We start from the raw sequence: 21,821 nt of genomic DNA, 5'->3' as shown, positions 1-21,821 counted from the left end.
TAAGTATACGAGCAAAATAAGCCATTATTATCTACATTTAATCGCCAACATATACCAACGAATTTGGACAGAAGACATTAATGGACATCTTTAACAGCCTTTCCTTTTTTTAATAGCAAATTGAATGACCAGGCAGGTGTTCAAGGTTAAGGAGACTTACCAGGTGTTATAACGATGCTGCAAAACTGAAATACGACCCCTCACAATAAAAGAGATTTTGCTAAATTTCTTTGGGGTTTTAATGATGACAGCTAAGTGTCTTGTCACTCATTTACTCTTTGCTGAAAAAACAACACAACGCCCTACCCCACCAGCCGTAAACTCAGCATTAAATACACGAAACATTTTTAAGAAACCAAGGTCCGTGGCTGGCAGGCAGTTTCTTTAATTGTCGGGCCATTTTTCTAGCAAAGTTTCATTTTTCTGTTTTCATAATTTCTGTTTTATAAGCCCAACACTTAAGTTGTAAGTAACATTGTTGAATTTTTGGCGCTACTTTAACTTTAAAAACTTTACATGCAAAGTTTGCGACTTAAGCCATTATATATTTTTGACATTTGTGTTCGGGAAAAATATTCTGCATTTAAAGCCACTGTTGGACAGTTGTATCTGTAGTTAAAGAAAAAAAGCTTGACGATTCCCTCCCATCTTCAATGTATATTTGTCTTTTTCACTACAGGTTGTGCCCTTTCCAGACAAACTTTCCAGGAGATCCAATCCATTTTTTTAAAAGAACATCTTCAAGGAAACCATAGGGGCAACCTAACATGAATTTAAAAAGCTAAGAAACTTTTTTAAATTGCTGTTTTATTTTGCAAATTCACTCAAAGTAGTTTTTAACATTAAACGGCACTGTTATCTGCAACAATATGTTTGACATGCAGATATCTGAATGTGTCTTCTGTTTACATCTTAGGCCGACTTTTTTGCGTCGCCATATTTTAGCGATTTTAGCCAATTTGGTGTTTTTTTCGGATCAATACGGAAAATTTAAACTTCGGAATTCATTCTGCACTTTAAGCTGCTGCTGTGCCCTGAGCACCAACAAACTTTCCAGGAGATCCAATCCATTTTATCGTCCACCATTAAACAACATCTCGAGCTTTAGGAATGCAAACGATCAATGTACTATTAAAAACTGAAAGTTGTACTCTAATTGTGACCTGATGAAGATTAATGTTCTAAAAGTCGCAATAATATTACAATTTCATGTACGAAGTCGTACTTTTTCCATATTGATTTGTTTTTATTACTTACTCGACGTACAAGACGCCGAACTACATCAATCCTCGATCGTGTTGTGAACCTATGTTATTCATAACAATGATGTATAGATCTCTTAATCGCTTGGAAACTTTGTTCGGCCACGATGATCCTGGTCCGGGAGAAGTGCATCCGTACACAAGCTCACTTTTTAATTAAAAACATGTTCACGCTTTTTGCAAGAAGACGTCTTCGTTAGCAAGACAACCGCCTCGACATCATGGCGTCCTGTATATTTCAAATCGTTGCTAATCGAAACTAAAAATAATACTTTACTTTGTCCTCACATTATACAAACATGAGAAACAACAAAAAAGATAATTAAATTGCCAAGAATTAAAAAAGTATATCCCAGTAAAGGTTAATCTTCATGGAAGCAAAATTTTTAATATTTTTCCGCTGGAAGCTTGAAGCAGGAATAAATTAAAACTTTTAGAAGCTTTAAAAAAGTATTACAAGTATTTTTCTTCTTTTGGTTAAGCTCCTTTAATTGTATAGATATCTCATTTTTATATTTTTATGTTCTTCTCTGGTTTTAATGGCGTTATAAATGAAAAAAATTAAAATCTCTTTCCTCTGCAGACCTCCCTAAACGCTGCTGATAAATGTCCTCCGCAGTAGCACAAATTTAAGGCTGCGTTGCAGGCTTCCTAACAAAACAGAGAAAATTAGAATGGCGTTCGAAGAAGGGACAAGGTTTTCCAAAATGGAAACAGATGAAGATTCAGTCGGCTCTCATTGCTCAAATACTAGTCTTAGAAGATGGAACTCATCTCCAATGATTAATAATGTCAAATCAGTTGACTATAGCATAGCAATCGAGAAACCAAGGACAGGAAGGACCCGAACATTCTCAGCTTCCATGTACAATCAAGCTACACTGGATCGATCCCCACACGTAATTACCGTACGTTTTTTCGAAATATCTCTCTTTATATTTTATTTTAAGTGACGCAAATCTAGCAGTGATTTCAACATCTATGCCTCTCTAGAAAAAGCCCAATATAGTTTAATTTTCAATTTTATATCTGCGCACATCGGCCTAATACTTTTTTCTGATGGAAAAGTCACCCTGGCAATCCGTCCAATTGGCTTCAGCAGGTACGTGAAGGACGGAGTTGATCTCTGCATATGGAACAAACTTGTTGTTGCCTTTTTCTAAGTGTATGGTTTTGTGGGTAAAAATTTGAAAATTGAAATCAAAACATGATGGAGTTTGTAATTGGGTCCGTTTTTCAATCGGCAAAAAACTTTCGGAGCACCATGGAGCGTATTTCTCAAATCCTTATCAATTTTGTCTTGTTTCGAGTTTCTCCATTCTGCCTTTATAACATCTTTACAGATAACAGCTCATACCATATTAAGGATCATCGTGACATAAGTTCGTTTTCCTCCTTTCAAATCCTCCATCAACTGAAATGAATGAAAACTGTCTATGATCTGTTATCGGTTTGATATGTTTTTGAAATATTAACATTTTATCGACATGTAGCCAAGAGTTTCAGTAACCTAATCTCTATGATATAACCAATGATGCCCATCTTTGTTGAATTTAGATCAGGCTTTATTTCTAGGAAAAGCCAACCATATCCTTCATTTATACTCATCATCCTTTGAAGTGCTGTTTCTTGTTTTATCCATTGCATCCTTTCCATTTACTGCTAAAAAAGTTTCATGTTAACATGTTATTTTCACATCCATTACAACCTTATCAGTGCACATTTATTGCTCTTCAAAGTGCCATCGGCATCAGTTTGGTTGACCAAAATTGCATATCAGCTGCCAGAGAACCATGGCTGAAAAATTTGCTTAATTCCCAAAATAAGTTGATGTTGCTTGCTAGGACAGTTGAACATTAACCATTCATTCCTTGTTAATGCAGGACAACCTAACCCATAAATCCCTATTTTAAAATTTGCTTCAATATGGTCAAAAATATTTCAGTTTGCTTGACGAAATGCATCAAAGATTCTTCTGGGGTTCTCCCTCATTGTCATTTTCCTCTGATTCGATTCCAGTAATGCAGTCCTATCTAAACATTACTCTGTTGCAAATTTAATTCCTACAAGAGAAATTGTCACAAAATTTTTGTCTTTCATGATTTGAACATGTTTTGTGTAGAAAAACAAGTTGAAGGTTTTTTGTTTTGATTTAGTTTCAAAAGCTAATCTTTGTTCATTTTTTGAGTCAGCATATTTGGTAATCATTGTTTAGAGATTAAGATGGATCTGAGATTTCAATATGTTTTATCTTTTATGGTTTACTCATGGAATTTTATAGCTCGATGTTGCTTGTCTTCATTTTTATCACAAAATTACCATTAGGTACAATTTTCTTCAACATAACTAGATATTTTGCTTTTTTCTTATTTGCTCACTATAAGACCTTTTAAACCTCTCTGAACTAAGGCTTACATTCATTTATATCAAAATCACCGTTTTGTGCATTCAACCGCATCAGTATCAAATTGAATTCTATGGCTTTCATCAATTTCTAGTGGGGCAGAATGAATTTCCGTAGAAACTCACACCAACAGTAAAACACATGGTCATTAAGGCTTAAACATCCCTACCTTATCCAGAAAACAGCTTTGTATTTGTATATAGTAAAGGTGAAATGTTATCATGTGTTGATAAAACTTGGAATTCCCAGAAAGGAGGACCAATTAAAAAGGCATCTTTCAGCTTTTTTCTATTAATGTGATTCATTAATTTATTCATTTTTTTACACAAAGATAGAATGATCAGCTAAACATATCTGGTTATATTAATTTCACTTCTTTTATTCTGTTATTTTTGATAGCCACAACTGACTTACTTGTATCATTTGCTTGTTTATGGTGTTACAATTGAAGAACTATTTACGTAAGGCATTAACAAAAGTATGCAGCTTGCCATAAAAAATTCAAGCTCAAATGGACAAGCCAAAACCTCCATACTCTCTGTTTTTATGTGATGGATTCTTGGTATATTTATTATCTATTTTCTGGTTTTTCAGTATGAGCTCTTCTGTGAATCATAAACATGACAGTTTGCTAGCAGCAGGCTTTAAATTTTGGTTACTGAAGTTTTTAAAAACGAAATCACACCATGTTAGCCCATCACCTTCTTTGACATGAAAACATCATGACCTTCTGTTAAAAAAGCTTTTCTTGCTCTGTTGTGTTGCTAGATGATTTTGCTTTTTAGATTAATCACAAAGTTAGGTGCCTATGGTAGAAAATAGTCTTGATTTGTTGACCGTTCTCCCCTGACATGAAAATGCATGGCAGTGTTGGCATCATTGCCAGGCTGATTTTTCTTAAATATGTTACAAAGTAAGGCAGCTCTAAGAGAAATTTGGCATGATTGTTATATGAAAGTTATATTTATAACTTTACTTGGCGGGATGGAAGTTATAATACAAATAGATGTTGTCAAGGGGTTTTCCTGACAACCAAAGAAATGTACAAACCTTTGTCTATCTTTTAGTCAAGTCTTCTAAACCATGTGAGAGTAATTAAATAGACTTTTTGGCAAGCTTTTAAAAACTTTGTAAGAAAGAGTTGCAGGCCATCGGAACATTTATATTGTTTTAGAGGTTTTCCAACTTTTTAGATATGACACAATTCCCTAGAACTCTTCCAGCCTATTTTCTCTGTTTCAAGGAAGCATGTGCCACCAATGTGTGTTCTCCTTGATAGGGGGTGTGCCATTTTGTGGGGTACCATGTTTCAAGGAAAAAATTAATTTTGGAGGTATCGATTTTGGTAAAATCAAACATGGGCATTAATTTTGGGTATGATTTTTAGCATGGCCATAAATTTTGGGGTATCATTTTTATAAGAAAGGTAAAATGTTTTCATTTTTTGATTGAGTTGTTTGATTTTTGCAAATTTGAATTCAATTTAAGAGTATGTATTTAGATTTAAATTTAGGGTATGTTTTCTTATTTCAATTTGGCACACCCCCATTTACTGCCTATTGAAGTTACAACCAACACCACCCACCACACCCCCACCCCCGACCCACTTCTGAGCAAATTTGGCTCAGAAAGGCAAATTTATAGCTAGCTAGATTTCTCGTATAGCATCAATCACAATTATTATCTATTTTTTATTTTAGGGACCAGTCTTATTAATGGTGGGGGTGGGACAGAAGATATTGAGGGGGCTATCTATAATTTTGCTACTTTCAAGGGGGGCTAAATAAATTAATAGTAAAAGAGAGGGGGGCATGAAAAATTTTAGTCAATGAAATCGATTAAGCTATTAACGGTCATAACTATAAAAATTGAAAAAATACTTCTAGTGAACATTCATAATTAGAGTTATAACAGTTGTGGTTAATCAGTTATGAATCTATGTCATTTTCACTTGATTCAGAGCTTGAATCTGACTGCTGAGTTTTGTTTGCCCCAAAAGCAGCAAGGATTGTCAGCTGCTTTCCCCCTTTCCCTTCTTTGTACAGCTTTCCTTTCTTGCCACTGTTACACACACCATCTTTCACAATTGATCTTCTGCAAATAATTTTGCCTGATCTGTCATCACACCCTTTCCTAGCAAAAACCTGAGGCCAGCTATGTGTATTTTGCTGCTCAATGAACTAGTCTGTACTGTTGTAATATTGAGTGAAAAATCTCCTATCTCAATTTTCATCTTGACTTCTTCACTTTTCTCTCCTGGAAGAATGGCATGACACCAATTAACGACAAATAGCTTCTCAGAGCATGTACAACTATTCTTTTCTTGCTCTTTCTCTTGTTCTCCATTGTACAGCATTGTGCTTTGGCATTGTCAAATTTTTAGCTGAGCACACTAAATCCAGCTCTTTTTTCTAGCATGGCTAGGTTCAAGACAACATTACCCTTTACCTTTAATAAACTTCCCTTGCAAAAAATCAAACCTCTTTATCAAACTACAATAGAAGGATAACTCATTTGCTTTCCATGGCTGAATGTTAATGTCTTTCTCAAAAAGTTTTGCTTTCAATGTTTTGATTTCTGCCATGAAGATCTCGACTTTGCTCAAAACATTTTCAAGGAACTGCAGGGGTTTTTCAGCTGGTACTGGTCTTTCACTGAAAGCTGCCCATGATCCCCTACTGCCCAAAAATTTTTTTACGTTCTGTCAGTTGCCATCTTTTGCCTCTGAAAACCGAGCCTCATATGCATCAGTTTTCTGTTGTAGTCTCCACCTCAATTCTCTCTGTGCTATTTTTAACAGAAAATGTGTTGTCTTTCGATGTTGTGCAGGGGGGGGGGGGGGGGCTTAGAAATTATTTTTAGATTTGCGGGGATTGTAGCTAAATTAATTTGAGGGGGGCCAAGGAAAGGACTGCACTCTTCCATCTTCCGCCCCACTCCCCAACATTAATTATGACTGGTCCCTTAATTTATTTTTACTTTTTCTGATATAAAGGTGATTAGACAAAAGGGGACATTAAGTTGATGTGAAGCAGGCTAAAGACAAAAGGCCACGGGTTAAGGGCTGACGAATTACCAACGTGAAAGCATTAGTCTTCAGTGCAGATTCTCCACTCTAAGCAGTTGCAACTGCTGCACCCTTGGTTATTAACACAAACAGCAAACTACCTTTCTCCAAGAAAGACCTCGTTATCGTAATCTCCATGGGCTGCTTTCCATATTATTTTACGAAATTTCTATGCGGAGAGATATTCCTAGTTCACAGGTTGGCAATTGCTAGGCGAAGGGGGGAGGCTTTGATACCTTAAATCAATGAGGCCAAGGATTGTGAAATGAAATGAGGCAAAAGACCGGGAAATATAGCTGACACAGGTGATCGTGAGATGGCCAAAAGTAGCCAAGGGTCTGAAGTGTCAAAACCAAATCCCACCTTCTTCATCTTTTTTTAGAGAAAGGTTTTGGGAGCTTAAGGGTAATGCTCAAACGAGGATAGACACCTTTCTGGCGTAGGCTGTACCTAAGGTCGGTTTTGGCACTGCATTGTCAAGGGGTTTATTGCTCGCATATGCCCATCGATGTTCATGGCATCAAAAGCTTTTCAACTTGCCTCAACATACTGCCAACTGTTATCCATTCACATGACTTTATGACATCGTTTTTTAACGGAGTATTGCAGAACCAGGATGGTCTTGGCAATTCCCAAATAGCCTTCATGAGCACTACAATAAATCCCACTAAGCTAAACAGACGAGTTGTCGAAATCAGGCTCAAAGAACTTAGGACCATAAAGTTTATGGAGATGTGTTTCTCATAGACTTGGGGCATTATAAACAGTTTTCAGGTTTTCAACACTGTTGCTAACAAAACCGCACTTATTAAACCCAGTTTGCTTTTAGGGATATACGGCTAGAAGTCTGCTTCAATAATTTTCATTTTTAACTGATAACTTGTTTTTATATTAAAACCGTATCTTCCCACGTATAAATTTCCTCCTTTTAGTGAACTCCCTTGACAAGCAAGTAAATACCAATAGCCAATAGCAAGTCAAAATAAAGTGTTATATGTACAATTTCGAGTGCTTTTTCGACAACTTAATTAAAGCACGAATCTCGCTGCGTTTTTGGACGCCACTTGATTATTCTCTGTATTTTCTCAACAGCCTATTGGATCACCTGCATCAAGAATAAGTCAGCTGAAGCAGGTTCGTCCCATTTTTTATTGATCATTTATACAACTGAATCTGCATCGCTGTAATTTTAGTGAGACGAGCAAGTAAAAATAATCCATCCTTCATCTTTGCTGTGAAAGCGCATGCGTATTAAACGAAAACACTATCACGCATGGTCTGCCTGGAACGACGAAGGCTAGGCCATCCATATTTTTGCTGATTCATCTCTCATAGAGGTGGTTTTTCCATGGCCATGCCTTTTAAGGAGCCCGCTGTCATATATACCATTTATGTACTTTAAGCAAGCTTGTGTCTGCTCATCTCATGCTTTTAGCGAATTCAAGCGATTCACGACTTTTCAAAGACCAGTTTATCTTTATGAGAAATTGCTCATTGAAATTCGTTGCTTTATTGTTGTCTATCAAATCAGAATCAATGTTTCAACAATCCTCTTCACGTATCACGTCTTCAACTTTGTATTTTAAATGAAATAAAAAGAAACAAATTTCTTGAAGCCTCCATTTGATTTAAGATGTGTATAGACAATGATATTTGATGAAGCAGGTGAAAATCAGCATGCTTTTCTTGAAGAAAATATGAATGAGAGTCTGGCAGCCTGGGACAAAACTATCAACTCACTATTTTCAAAAATCTGTTTTCTAGTTAATGTTCTGATATCGTTTACGAAATGTTTTTAACTCTAAATAAACCATTTAGACAGATCAAAAATTGCTTTCTAAAACTGAGTATATTATAATTTGTTTCTTTTGACTGAAACCTTATTGTCATTTTTTGAGATATGAATGGCCCTTTGAATGTGTCCCATCACAAGTAGCGCAAACGTATTAAATACCAATTAGTCTCGATTGAAGCCGCATGTTGTCCCTGGTTTTAATTCTAAGATTCAAGTATATATGCAAACTTCTAAAGTCTGTCAAAAGCCCATAACATTATGTCAAGAGTTATACGAAACTTTTTTTTCTGCACTGCAGAACCGTATCTATTTGTATCGTCCAGAAATATAATCTTTTTTGTGATTTCTTTTATCCTTTTAAAGCTGTCCTTTTTCCCAATTTAGCGCACGTTTTTATCACAAGCTCTTTTATGTTGCAGGAAGAAAGTATGGATGAAATGACACGAGAAGCTCTTAGTGAAAGGTAATCTACTTATTTATTTTTTGCATCCGTCTTGAATAGGCCTTTTTTTAAATCTAAATTATCTGAAATCAAAGCTGAACAAGTATGCATAGTGAAATCTGTTCAAACGACCACCTGTAACAAAGTATAACCTTTGTTAGGAAACAAGCTCAATTCGAATCAACCTATAAAAATCACTGCCTTTATTTTAGTCCAATAAAGCAATGTTAGATAATTTTCAAAGAATTGCCAAGAGAAGAAAGTGATACTTGAGATATTGCTAAATTTATACACGATTCAATGCTGTTAGGGAAAGCTCCTCTGCATGTACAATTATGCTCTGCATTTGTGACTGTCATTTATCTAGTACCGTTGTGAGTCAAAAGTGGTATAAATACCATTCAAGTTAAACATTGTATCATTAAAGGTGGGTTTTTCACTGCTGAACATTTATAAGAAGGTGGGCTTGAATATATGTTTATCAAATAGCCCACCTAATAAAACGACCATTCATTGCAAGCAACCTACTTAATACAAAGATCATTTTCTTAAGGGAAAATTCTACAAAATAAAGCTCAAATATTATTGCTAGGGTCTCTTTTTAAAAAAATTGAAACTAGAGGACAGTTGCCACTCCACCCCCTGTGATTTTTCATTGTTTAAAACAATAGACTTTTGTCCTTCTCCTGATACAAACAATGGCTTGACTCCAAGATGATTCCCTTTTAAAGAGGTTTTGAATATTACTCAACATGGTCATCACCCTTCTTATGGTTGGTTGAACAAGTGGTGCAAATTAGCTTTGCAAGAAACATCAAAGGACAGGACATGGCTATCGCTCCCCCGCAACCAATTGCGGGAATTCTTAAAGAATGGGAATCTAAAACGAAAAGGCAGATGTGGCAATTTCTAACTCTTCGGAGTTAAGTACTTTGTTTAAGAAAGGGGAACCATATCCACTTTCCTGCCTTAAATACTGTTTTATTGAATAATGAAAGAATTTTACTTTGCCCCTTGAAAAGCTCGGAAAATGTCAGTTACAGATGAAAATAATAGAGATCAATCATTAGAAAAAACCGTTTGGCGAGTTAATGCCGTTCGATTCTCGCCTTTTTGCCTAGCCAAACCGGCCGATACCAGTGTCGAGCCTATCTTGTGGCTTTACGTCCAGCGAGGCATTTGGCTGTCAATGAATGTGGCTACTGACATGCTAGCCTTGGGAAACGCCCATCTATGCTAATAAGCAAAATGTGGCACCCCCGGGAACGTACCAAATCTAAATCCATGCCTACTTATCATTCTATGCTTCATGACCTCGGTGAATCTTTAAAGCATCATCAACTTGTATTACTCGCACAGAAAACTTTTACTTGTGTGTATTTATTTACATTTGGTGCAATTTTCGGTCAAGAGTGCGAACACTTCCGCCAGCCTAGTTTTAACCAGCAACCCACACTGATATTTTGATATATGCTTTTACCTTCTCAGACCAAGTTTCCTGCTATTTATTTGGTCTCTAAGGATGCTGGCTTAGCTATCACTGAACCTATTTCTTTATTTTTCATAAAGAAACATGAACAGGGTTGTTTCTGTGACACACAAAACTCAATTTTTTTGTTGATTAACAAAAACTAATTATGGGCTTCCTTGAAATCTGCACGATCTAGAATTTAGGATCCCGTAGTAGCTTGAATCCTACATCTTGAATCTAGAATTACTTGAATCTTGGGGTTAATTTATTCAGTCTTGAATTACCAGGTCCAGAATGTTTCCTGAATCGGATCCATGATTGGATATCTAAGGACGTATTTTGGTGTTTTTTCCTGGCTACCGCACACTGGCCAGTCCACCCGTATCTTCTACTTTTTATTCACTTTTCAACCAAGTCATACCATGAATTCAATTCTTTCACAATTAACACATTTGTAATTAGACGTTTATTGCTCAGCTAGACGTGCAAATTGTGCTTTGTAGTTGTATCCAAAAGTTGACGTCACAAATCCTATCGGGCTGCCGAGCATCACTCCTTACCCTCTCATCTTTTAGCTAACCGAACTGGGGGTATATTCAACCAAAATTGTGGACATCAAAATGCTTAAACAAACAGGTTTCATAAGGCGAGCTTCCAGTAAGATTCGTTGTGTTGAATTAGTATCAATATTTCAGATTATATCGAACACATGTCACCACGCTTCTCTAGACTTACATATTTTCTAGAAGTATTTTCTTACCATTTAATAGTGTCTGAATTCAAATTGAAGCATCCCGTGCCAATCTGCTGACCATTTTCACATGTACTAAAGGACCTAGGAAAATGCTACCCTTTTTTATTGGCAGGAGGTACTCTGGGTTCTAGAGCCACCATTGGATCACTTTCGCGTTCCTTTTTGCGTCAAACATAAAATGACAGTAGTCGGTAAAAAGGTTGACCGGAGCTAGGATTGTTGCCTTCTTCCCTCCTTCTCCTCTTTTTCCTACATGACCTTCGCGCCATTGGTTTTTAGGTTTTGGAACCTTGAGTAAAACAGAACCACATTAGTTTTCCTTGCATTGTATGAACAAATCGATCTCTATCGCCGACCGATATAATAATGCTTTTTTCACTCCACTGAGAGCTATCTGCATAATTTTATGATTACAATCTGCATGTTTCATTTCTTTTTTCAGAAACGTGACTTCAGAGATTCAGCTAAGCCAAAGTTGGGGCGGAATGAGTTTACTGGTACGGTTCTATTCGCGCTATTTTTGTCATTGTTGTGTTAATTTTTGTGATTATAATGTTACTTATGTCTTATCAACCTTTGAGATTTACTTGTGATGATTTAGATATGTTTTCCTGGTGATTAAGGTTTATCCATTCGCGTCGCTGGACTTTCTAAATTAATTTCTACCGACAGGATTGCTTGTCAATTTAAAATGGTTTGTTCCCTTGAATTCCCAACATCCCCCACCCTGTTCTTACTCATATCATTCTTGATTGTCTTAATTTCCTAAAATTGGTTGTGAGATGTATAGAATTAGGCTGTTTTTGGCTTTTTCTCGTTGTTTATTCTTCTACTCTTTGAAAACCTACCAATATTTTCGCATGATTTTAGGGTTTTCTTTTTCAACGTTCCCTATTATGAAATGATTATTTTTAATGAACATTAAGTCATACCTATGATTGATTTAATCAGTGTTGCTTGTTTGAATATGTATTTTTCGAGCATTCTTAGATTTCAACCTAGCAGTCGTGCAAAACCATTTCTTTAGAGTATGGTAATTATTTCCTTGTAGACGGAAAAATCGTTCAGTCTGACTGACGAAAAAAGAGACAACAACGAGGAAGCAAAGAGTGCTTTTTCTTCTCCTGTCGCTTCACCCTCACCCAATCGGTTGCCATGCGAACAAAGGGTAATATTTTTGTTAATTTTGCATTTCTGAAAAGTACGACAGATTCTTTTATCGACAATGGTGCTATGCTTATATTCTGCAAATCACATTAGCCAGTAGCAATTATATTTTTGTTGTTTCAAAGGAAATTTTACCCATCGGATAGATCTGCCTTTAAAGGCATAATTTTCATCGGCCTTCTAAAAGCTTGGTCAAAATATCCATCTCAATTCATTAGCCCGTCATAAAGAGTCCGACGAAGTGACCGCCGATGCTATTGACTTTTCAAGCTTAGCAATATCTAAGTAGCACTATCGTGTACAACAAGAGAAGCTTAAGTTGCTACTACAAGTTTCAAGCTGCGTGATGATCGCATTAAGCATGTTGCGTGATGATCGCATTAAGCGTGTTGCGTGATGATTGAATTAAGCCCGAAACATGGGGTAGCAACTTAAAACTGATTTGTTCTACACACCAGCTTTGCATGTAGAGCTATCTCTTTACGGCACCAAGCACTGTACAACAGACAAGTTAACAATCATCCTAGTATCTCAGCATACCATATTATCTACACTGTTATCGACTGCACTCTTGTAAATTACTATACATTAATCTTAAAGCAAAGGTACAATTATTTTTTCTTAAACAATCATTTTCTGTAGAGAATGACTGCGAGTTCTGTGATTTTTACTGAAAACAAACAATATTTCCCAAAATAACTTCGTAATGATGAAGTATTACTTTTGTTTCTGCAGCTTACACGTGCCCGAAGTTTGACACCTAGTCCGGGACCTCTTCCTAACAGTCCCAAATGTCGGACATTCAGGTAAGTTACTTCGGTTTTGTCTTGTTATTTTATCTGTTGTTATCAAGCCTTGTATTACCTGCTAGTACCAAGTGTTTTTCTTTATCTGTCCAGGCTAGTTTTATTCAGAGAGATATAGATTTTCTTATGACTAAAGATATTGTAGAATGGTTTTTATAAATATATTAAAATAGGATAGTACAAAACACAGTCATTTTTTGTGTCTGGACCTTCTTCAAATTGGCTTGTCATTTCAAAAAGTGTCATTAAATTAATACCCTCCGATGACCTAATTTATGGTTCGTTGCACGGAAGTATCATAGAAATATCTTTTAAGAACAAGCCAACTTTTCTTCTTTATGTCAATCCTGTAGGTTGTTACTTCTGCCTAGCCTACTGACAATGGCTCCCTGTGGGTTTCCCCTCCAAGATGGGAAGCGAAGGATGTCTTCCATCAAACTTCCAAGACGTAATTTGAGTTAAACTGGCATTGCCCTAGGGTTGCTCTAGCTAGAGGGAGTTGCCCATATTACCACCAAAGCTCTTTGTTATTGTTCGACAAGCCTGTTTATATTAAAATACGGTTTTTGTATTTTTAGGAGAAGTCTCAGCCCAAACGGTCTTAGGCAGAGCGCCTTCACTTCAAAGAGAAAAAGTAGGTTCCTATTGTTTTACTTATAATTCAATATTACCATTTGTGATATATATTTGTTAGTGTATTGTATAGTTGGTGTGGAAAATAGTCATTTCTTTGGAAAAAAATCACCCAATAAAGAATAGAAAACAGAAAAGTCGCTTCAGCGCAGGATGTTGTCCACGTTTTTTGCCGGCGCGAAATCTGCACATTGCCGCCTCTTTTTCGTGCAAACCTTTTCTGTGTACCGTTTTAAAGTGATCCGGAAGTAGGGGCACATTCATACGTTCAGTGGCCGTTTTAATGTATTGCTGGTTTCCGTTACATTAATAGTTGATCCTGATGACGACGACCAGCCAATGATGCCTCAAAAGAAATTATGTACACAAATATCTACAAGCAGCGCCTCCTCCTGCTCATCACCCGACCTACACACATTCGATTCGCTACCGTTGTCATTTGATGATGATTCGGGCAGTGACACGTCAAACTCCAGCACAATGACACCAACAACAATCAGCCCTATTATTGTAAATAGCACAGCATCGCCATTTTTTTACGATAGCAAAAATCATCAAGGTTTCCCCTTTTTGAAACCAAGATATGTTGCTCCTCCGTCACCCCTTGCTGCAGGCATGCAGAGCGCAGGTATGAGTAACGATGGCAAAAAGAACTCATTTCAAAGCACAAGTTACACATTTACGCCTGTCAAAGATTAGTTTTGTTATATATGTCTTCGTTGACTAGTGCAGATTAAACAAAGAATAATGTTATCAAGGTCACAGTTTTAAATCTGTGAATGATTTTATCGATGTTGAAAAACTTAATGATACTTACGTAAACAATACTAATTTAATGATACTTTTAAAGATATCAACCATCTAGATTTAGGGTTGTGAGGCACAACACGCATTCCTTGCTCACTTGATTCAGCTACAGTGAACTGTTTTTTCAGCCATCATGTTTACACAATATAGACATGATACTCAACAGAACAAAAGCCTATTTATTTTGAGATTCCTTAAATAATATCATAAAATGACTTTTAGCTTGCCAGGTTCTCAAATCATGGCATACTTTCTTATCAAGGTTATTAAATTTTATCATTTTGTTTACCCAACCTGAATAAATATAGACGCCCATTTTAATCATTTGAAGAAACGAAAAAAGCAGTTACTCAGTCAAGATTACACAAAAAGGCTTCGCCAGCTTAAAACCAGACGCACTTTCTCCACCCGACAGGAACTGATAGCCGAATATGTCATAGCACATCACAGTGTCGAAGGCGTTTTCTTTTATTTGTTTGAAAATCAGATTCCGTAGTCAAAGCGATCTATTTCCAACTTTTTTCATGAACTGGAAAAACCTTCTGTTACAGTTTTCAACAGTATTAGGTTTTCAGCACCTACTTATTCCTCTCTCTCTAAACACTCTGAAAAACCAGATTCTTACCAGGTAGGCAAGTTCTACAGTTCAGACGGGGTGGCCACACCATCTAGAAAATAATTTTTAACAATTCATTGGATTATCAGGGATAATAATATGGAGCTGATGATCAGCCTTTTCATTGACAAGGGAAAAAGCTTTTTATTAAGGAGGATATCTGAAAAGCCTTGCTATAAAGCGCTATAGTGTTCTCCTATTAAAACAAATGCCACAACAATCTTTTGAGCAAATTTTATATTATGATAAGGTTTAACCATTGAAGTTAGAGTTCACATTACTTTAGACAAAAGTATTTAAAAAGGTGAACGAATTTTCGGCATAGTTGTATTACCATAAGGTATTTTATGTAAAAACGGTTGTTAGATTTCTGTCCTTAATTTTTTATCGCTTTACAATGTTGTTAAGTATAGAATTATATTGTGCTCTTGTTGTGAAATACTATAGTTGAGTTAATATTACAACCATATTTATCATTCACCACTTTTGTTTCATACGAAATTTCACATCCAATAGGACAGAATTTCTGGTCCCTGCCTTCTTCTTTTTCTCAAAATCAATTTTCCACCATAATCAAGCCATTCAGCGACAATACGTTAACTTTTGAAGAAATTTTGAAAACGGCATTAAAACAGGGCTGTCTTCAAAGAGTTTTCCAATCATGCTTCATCTATTAGTTTCATAAATCAATTTATCAATCAAGTTCATTTCATTAAGGCTGAAAAATCGCCCGTCAGAAAATTGCAATTTTTTGTAAAGCCTAGGCCCTAGGGCCTTACTTTTCTGCCAAAATTTAAAGCTGCCTAAAAATGGTCCAAAGTCATTTTAAAATGATAATTATTGAATAACACCAGAAAATCCCTGTATTTTCATTCATTTTATGGCGTTTTTGATCAGTTTTCGTTTGAAAAATCCACCATCAACAATTGCAAATTTTGTCAAGCCTATAGCCTTACTTTTCTACTAAAATTCGAATCTGCGTTTAAGTGCTCCATATGCATCTTAGAGTGAAAATAATTAAATAAAACAAGTAAATTCCTTTTTTTCTTTCATTCTAATGCGTTTTTGACCTACTTTAGCCTGAAAAATCTATAGCCTTCCTTTTCTACTAAAATATGAAGCTCCTTTAAAGTAGTCCACAGTCATCCCTAAATGGCGATTATAAAATAAATCCAGTAAATTACTGTGTTCTCATTCATTTTAGGACTGAAAAATTTCCCTTAAAATATTGCAATTTTTCTAAAGCCTATAGCCTCTTTTTCCATCAAAAATTAAAGCTGCGTAAAAGTGGTCCAAATGCAACTTAAAGTGATTATTATCAATTATCATCAGTAAATTCCAGTCTTTTCCTTCATTTCATTGCGTTTTTATCCGTTAAAGCTGCGTAAAAGTGGTCCAAATGCAACTTAAAGTGATTATTATCAATTATCATCAGTAAATTCCAGTCTTTTCCTTCATTTCATTGCGTTTTTATCCGTTTTAGTCCTAAAATCTCCCATGAAATATTGCAAATTTTGTGAAGCCTATAGCCTTACTTTTATGATAAAATTTGAAGCTTCGTTAAAGTGGTCCAAAGTCATCTTAAAGTGGTATTTACAAAATAAAACCAGTAAATTCCAATCTTTGCACTTACTTAATGGTAATTTTGATCCATTTTAGGCTGAAAAATAATCCATCAAAAATTGCAAATTTTGTCAAGCCTATAACCTTACTTTTTTGGTAAAATTTGAAGCTTCGTTAAAGTGGTCCAAAGTTATCTAAAAGTGGCAATTACAAAATAAAACCAGTAAATTCCAACCTTTTCACTTATTTAATGGTAATTTTGATCCATTTTAGGCTGAAAAATAATCCATCAAAAATTGCAAATTTTGTCAAGCCTATAGCCTTACTTTTTTGGTAAAATTTAAAGCTTCGTTAAAGTGGTCCAAAGTCATCTTAAAGTGGTATTTACAAAATAAAACCAGTAAATTCCAATCTTTGCACTTACTTAATGGTAATTTTGATCCATTTTAGGCTGAAAAATAATCCATCAAAAATTGCAAATTGTGTCAAGCCTATAGCCTTACTTTTTTGGTAAAATTTGAAGCTTCGTTAAAGTGGTCAAAAGTTATCTAAAAGTGGTAATTACAAAATAAAACCAGTCAACTCCAATCTTTGCACTTATTTAATGGTAATTTTGATCCATTTTAGGCTGACAAATAATCCATCAAAAATTGCAAATTTTGTCAAGCCTATAGCCTTACTTTTTTGGTAAAATTTGAAGCTTCGTTAAAGTGGTCCAAAGTTATCTAAAAGTGGCAATTACAAAATAAAACCAGTAAATTCCAACCTTTTCACTTATTTAATGGTAATTTTGATCCATTTTAGGCTGAAAAATAATCCATCAAAAATTGCAAATTTTGTCAAGCCTATAGCCTTACTTTTTTGGTAAAATTTGAAGCTTCGTTAAAGTGGTCCAAAGTCATCTTAAAGTTGTAATTACAAAATAAAACCAGTAAATTCCAACCTTTTCACTTATTTAATTGTAATTTTGATCCATTTTAGGCTGAAAAATAATTCATCAAAAATTGCAAATTTGTCAAGCCTATAGCCTTACGTTTCTGGTAAAATTTGAAGCTCCGTTAAAGTGGTCCAAAGTCATCTTAAAGTTGTAATTACAAAATAAAACCAGTAAATTCCAATCTTTGCACTTATTTAATGGTAATTTTGATCCATTTTAGGCTGAAAAATAATCCATCAAAAATTGCAAATTTTGTCAAGCCTATAGCCTTACTTTTTTGGTAAAATTTGAAGCTTCGTTAAAGTGGTCGAAAGTCATCTTAAAGTTCTAATTACAAAATAAAACCAGTAAATTCCAATCTTTGCACTTATTTAATGGTAATTTTGATCCATTTTAGGCTGAAAAATAATCCATCAAAAATTGCAAATTTTGTCAAGCCTATAGCCTTACTTTTTTGGTAAAATTTAAAGCTTCGTTAAAGTGGTCCAAAGTCATCTTAAAGTGGTATTTACAAAATAAAACCAGTAAATTCCAATCTTTGCACTTACTTAATGGTAATTTTGATCCATTTTAGGCTGAAAAATAATCCATCAAAAATTGCAAATTTTGTCAAGCCTATAGCCTTACTTTTTTGGTAAAATTTGAAGCTTCGTTAAAGTGGTCCAAAGTTATCTAAAAGTTGTAATTACAAAATAAAACCAGTAAATTCCAACCTTTTCACTTATTTAATGGTAATTTTGATCCATTTTAGGCTGAAAAATAATCCATCAAAAATTGCAAATTTTGTCAAGCCTATAGCCTTACTTTTTTGGTAAAATTTTAAGCTTCGTTAAAGTGGTCCAAAGTTATCTAAAAGTTGTAATTACAAAATAAAACCAGTAAATTCCAACCTTTTCACTTATTTAATGGTAATTTTGATCCATTTTAGGCTGAAAAATAATCCATCAAAAATTGCAAATTTTGTCAAGCCTATAGCCTTACTTTTTTGGTAAAATTTTAAGCTTCGTTAAAGTGGTCCAAAGTTATCTAAAAGTTGTAATTACAAAATAAAACCAGTAAATTCCAACCTTTTCACTTATTTAATGGTAATTTTGATCCATTTAAGGCTGAAAAATAATCCATCAAAAATTGCAAATTTTGTCAAGCCTATAGCCTTACTTTTTTGGTAAAATTTTAAGCTTCGTTAAAGTGGTCCAAAGTTATCTAAAAGTTGTAATTACAAAATAAAACCAGTAAATTCCAACCTTTTCACTTATTTAATGGTAATTTTGATCCATTTTAGGCTGAAAAATAATCCATCAAAAATTGCAAATTTTGTCAAGCCTATAGCCTTACTTTTTTGGTAAAATTTTAAGCTTCGTTAAAGTGGTCCAAAGTTATCTAAAAGTGGTAATTACAAAATAAAACCAGTAAATTCCAACCTTTTCACTTATTTAATGGTAATTTTGATCCATTTTAGGCTGAAAAATAATCCATCAAAAATTGCAAATTTTGTCAAGCCTATAGCCTTACTTTTTTGGTAAAATTTGAAGCTTCGTTAAAGTGGTCAAAAGTTATCTAAAAGTTGTAATTACAAAATAAAACCAGTCAATTCCAATCTTTGCACTTATTTAATGGTAATTTTGATCCATTTTAGGCTGAAAAATAATTCATCAAAAATTGCAAATTTTGTCAAGCCTATAGCCTTACTTTTTTGGTAAAATTTTAAGCTTCGTTAAAGTGGTCCAAAGTTATCTAAAAGTGGTTTTTACAAAATAAAACCAGTAAATTCCAACCTTTTCACTTATTTAATGGTAATTTTGATCCATTTTAGGCTGAAAAATAATCCATCAAAAATTGCAAATTTTGTCAAGCCTATAGCCTTACTTTTTTGGTAAAATTTTAAGCTTCGTTGAAGTGGTCCAAAGTTATCTAAAAGTGGTAATTACAAAATAAAACCAGTAAATTCCAACCTTTTCACTTATTTAATGGTAATTTTGATCCATTTTAGGCTGAAAAATAATCCATCAAAAATTGCAAATTTTGTCAAGCCTATAGCCTTACTTTTTTGGTAAAATTTTAAGCTTCGTTAAAGTGGTCCAAAGTTATCTAAAAGTGGTTTTTACAAAATAAAACCAGTAAATTCCAACCTTTTCACTTATTTAATGGTAATTTTGATCCATTTTAGGCTGAAAAATAATCCATCAAAAATTGCAAATTTTGTCAAGCCTATAGCCTTACTTTTTTGGTAAAATTTTAAGCTTCGTTGAAGTGGTCCAAAGTTATCTAAAAGTGGTAATTACAAAATAAAACCAGTAAATTCCAACCTTTTCACTTATTTAATGGTAATTTTGATCCATTTTAGGCTGAAAAATAATTCATCAAAAATTGCAAATTTTGTCAAGCCTATAGCCTTACTTTTTTGGTAAAATTTGAGGCTTCGTTAAAGTGGTCAAAAGTTATCTAAAAGTGGTATTTACAAAATAAAACCAGTAAATTCCAACCTTTTCACTTATTTAATGGTAATTTTGATCCATTTTAGGCTGAAAAATAATTCATCAAAAATTGCAAATTTTGTCAAGCCTATAGCCTTACTTTTTTGGTAAAATTTGAAGCTTCGTTAAAGTGGTCCAAAGTTATCTAAAAGTGGTTTTTACAAAATAAAACCAGTAAATTCCAACCTTTTCACTTATTTAATGGTAATTTTGATCCATTTTAGGCTGAAAAATAATCCATCAAAAATTGCAAATTTTGTCAAGCCTATAGCCTTACTTTTTTGGTAAAATTTTAAGCTTCGTTGAAGTGGTCCAAAGTTATCTAAAAGTGGCAATTACAAAATAAAACCAGTAAATTCCAACCTTTTCACTTATTTAATGGTAATTTTGATCCATTTTAGGCTGAAAAATAATCCATCAAAAATTGCAAATTTTGTCAAGCCTATAGCCTTACTTTTTTGGTAAAATTTTAAGCTTCGTTAAAGTGGTCCAAAGTTATCTAAAAGTGGTAATTACAAAATAAAACCAGTAAATTCCAACCTTTTCACTTATTTAATGGTAATTTTGATCCATTTTAGGCTGAAAAATAATCCATCAAAAATTGCAAATTTTGTCAAGCCTATAGCCTTACTTTTTTGGTAAAATTTGAAGCTTCGTTAAAGTGGTCCAAAGTTATCTAAAAGTGGTAATTACAAAATAAAACCAGTAAATTCCAACCTTTTCACTTATTTAATGGTAATTTTGATCCATTTTAGGCTGAAAAATAATTCATCAAAAATTGCAAATTTTGTCAAGCCTATAGCCTTACTTTTTTGGTAAAATTTGAAGCTTCGTTAAAGTGGTCAAAAGTTATCTAAAAGTGGTAATTACAAAATAAAACCAGTAAATTCCAACCTTTTCACTTATTTAATGGTAATTTTGATCCATTTTAGGCTGAAAAATAATTCATCAAAAATTGCAAATTTTGTCAAGCCTATAGCCTTACTTTTTTGGTAAAATTTGAAGCTTCGTTAAAGTGGTCAAAAGTTATCTAAAAGTGGTAATTACAAAATAAAACCAGTCAATTCCAATCTTTGCACTTATTTAATGGTAATTTTGATCCATTTTAGGCTGAAAAATAATCCATCAAAAATTGCAAATTTTGTCAAGCCTATAGCCTTACTTTTTTGGTAAAATTTGAAGCTTCGTTAAAGTGGTCCAAAGTTATCTAAAAGTGGCAATTACAAAATAAAACCAGTAAATTCCAACCTTTTCACTTATTTAATGGTAATTTTGATCCATTTTAGGCTGAAAAATAATCCATCAAAAATTGCAAATTTGTCAAGCCTATAGCCTTACGTTTCTGGTAAAATTTGAAGCTCCGTTAAAGTGGTCCAAAGTCATCTTAAAGTTGTAATTACAAAATAAAACCAGTAAATTCCAATCTTTGCACTTATTTAATGGTAATTTTGATCCATTTTAGGCTGAAAAATAATTCATCAAAAATTGCAAATTTTGTCAAGCCTATAGCCTTACTTTTTGGTAAAATTTGAGGCTTCGTTAAAGTGGTCCAAAGTTATCTAAAAGTGGTAATTACAAAATAAAACCAGTAAATTCCAACCTTTTCACTTATTTAATGGTAAT

At 34.1% G+C, this 21,821-nt stretch overlaps 1 protein-coding gene across 1 annotated transcript; it reads left to right on the top strand.

Moving 5' to 3' along the window:
• Positions 1-1,230: 1,230 nt before the first annotated feature.
• LOC135684211 (P2R1A-PPP2R2A-interacting phosphatase regulator 1) lies at positions 1,231-16,919 on the top strand. The gene is made up of 8 exons (XM_065199663.2): positions 1,231-2,170; positions 7,826-7,867; positions 8,948-8,991; positions 11,638-11,692; positions 12,247-12,363; positions 13,098-13,168; positions 13,747-13,802; positions 14,115-16,919. The coding sequence occupies exons 1-8, from the start codon at positions 1,937-1,939 to the stop codon at positions 14,498-14,500; spliced, it is 1,005 nt and encodes a 334-aa protein (XP_065055735.1). The 5' UTR covers positions 1,231-1,936; the 3' UTR covers positions 14,501-16,919.
• The last annotated feature ends 4,902 nt before the right edge of the window (positions 16,920-21,821 follow it).

The sequence above is a fragment of the Rhopilema esculentum genome, chromosome 21 (genome assembly GCF_057945365.1).
Source record: "Rhopilema esculentum isolate cy_ngs chromosome 21, ASM5794536v1, whole genome shotgun sequence".
In the NCBI taxonomy this organism is placed as follows: Eukaryota; Metazoa; Cnidaria; class Scyphozoa; order Rhizostomeae; family Rhizostomatidae; genus Rhopilema; species Rhopilema esculentum.
Note: the sequence above shows the minus strand (reverse complement) of the source record. Positions and strands in the feature narration are given on the sequence as shown.

Coding starts and splice junctions, on each gene's coding strand:
- LOC135684211 (XM_065199663.2), top strand. CDS start 1,937: ATGGCGTTCGAAGAAGGGACAAGGTTTTCCAAAATGGAAACAGATGAA. Junction 8,992..11,637: donor CGAGAAGCTCTTAGTGAAAG/GTAATCTACTTA, acceptor TTCTTTTTTCAG/AAACGTGACTTCAGAGATTC. Junction 11,693..12,246: donor GGGGCGGAATGAGTTTACTG/GTACGGTTCTAT, acceptor ATTTCCTTGTAG/ACGGAAAAATCGTTCAGTCT.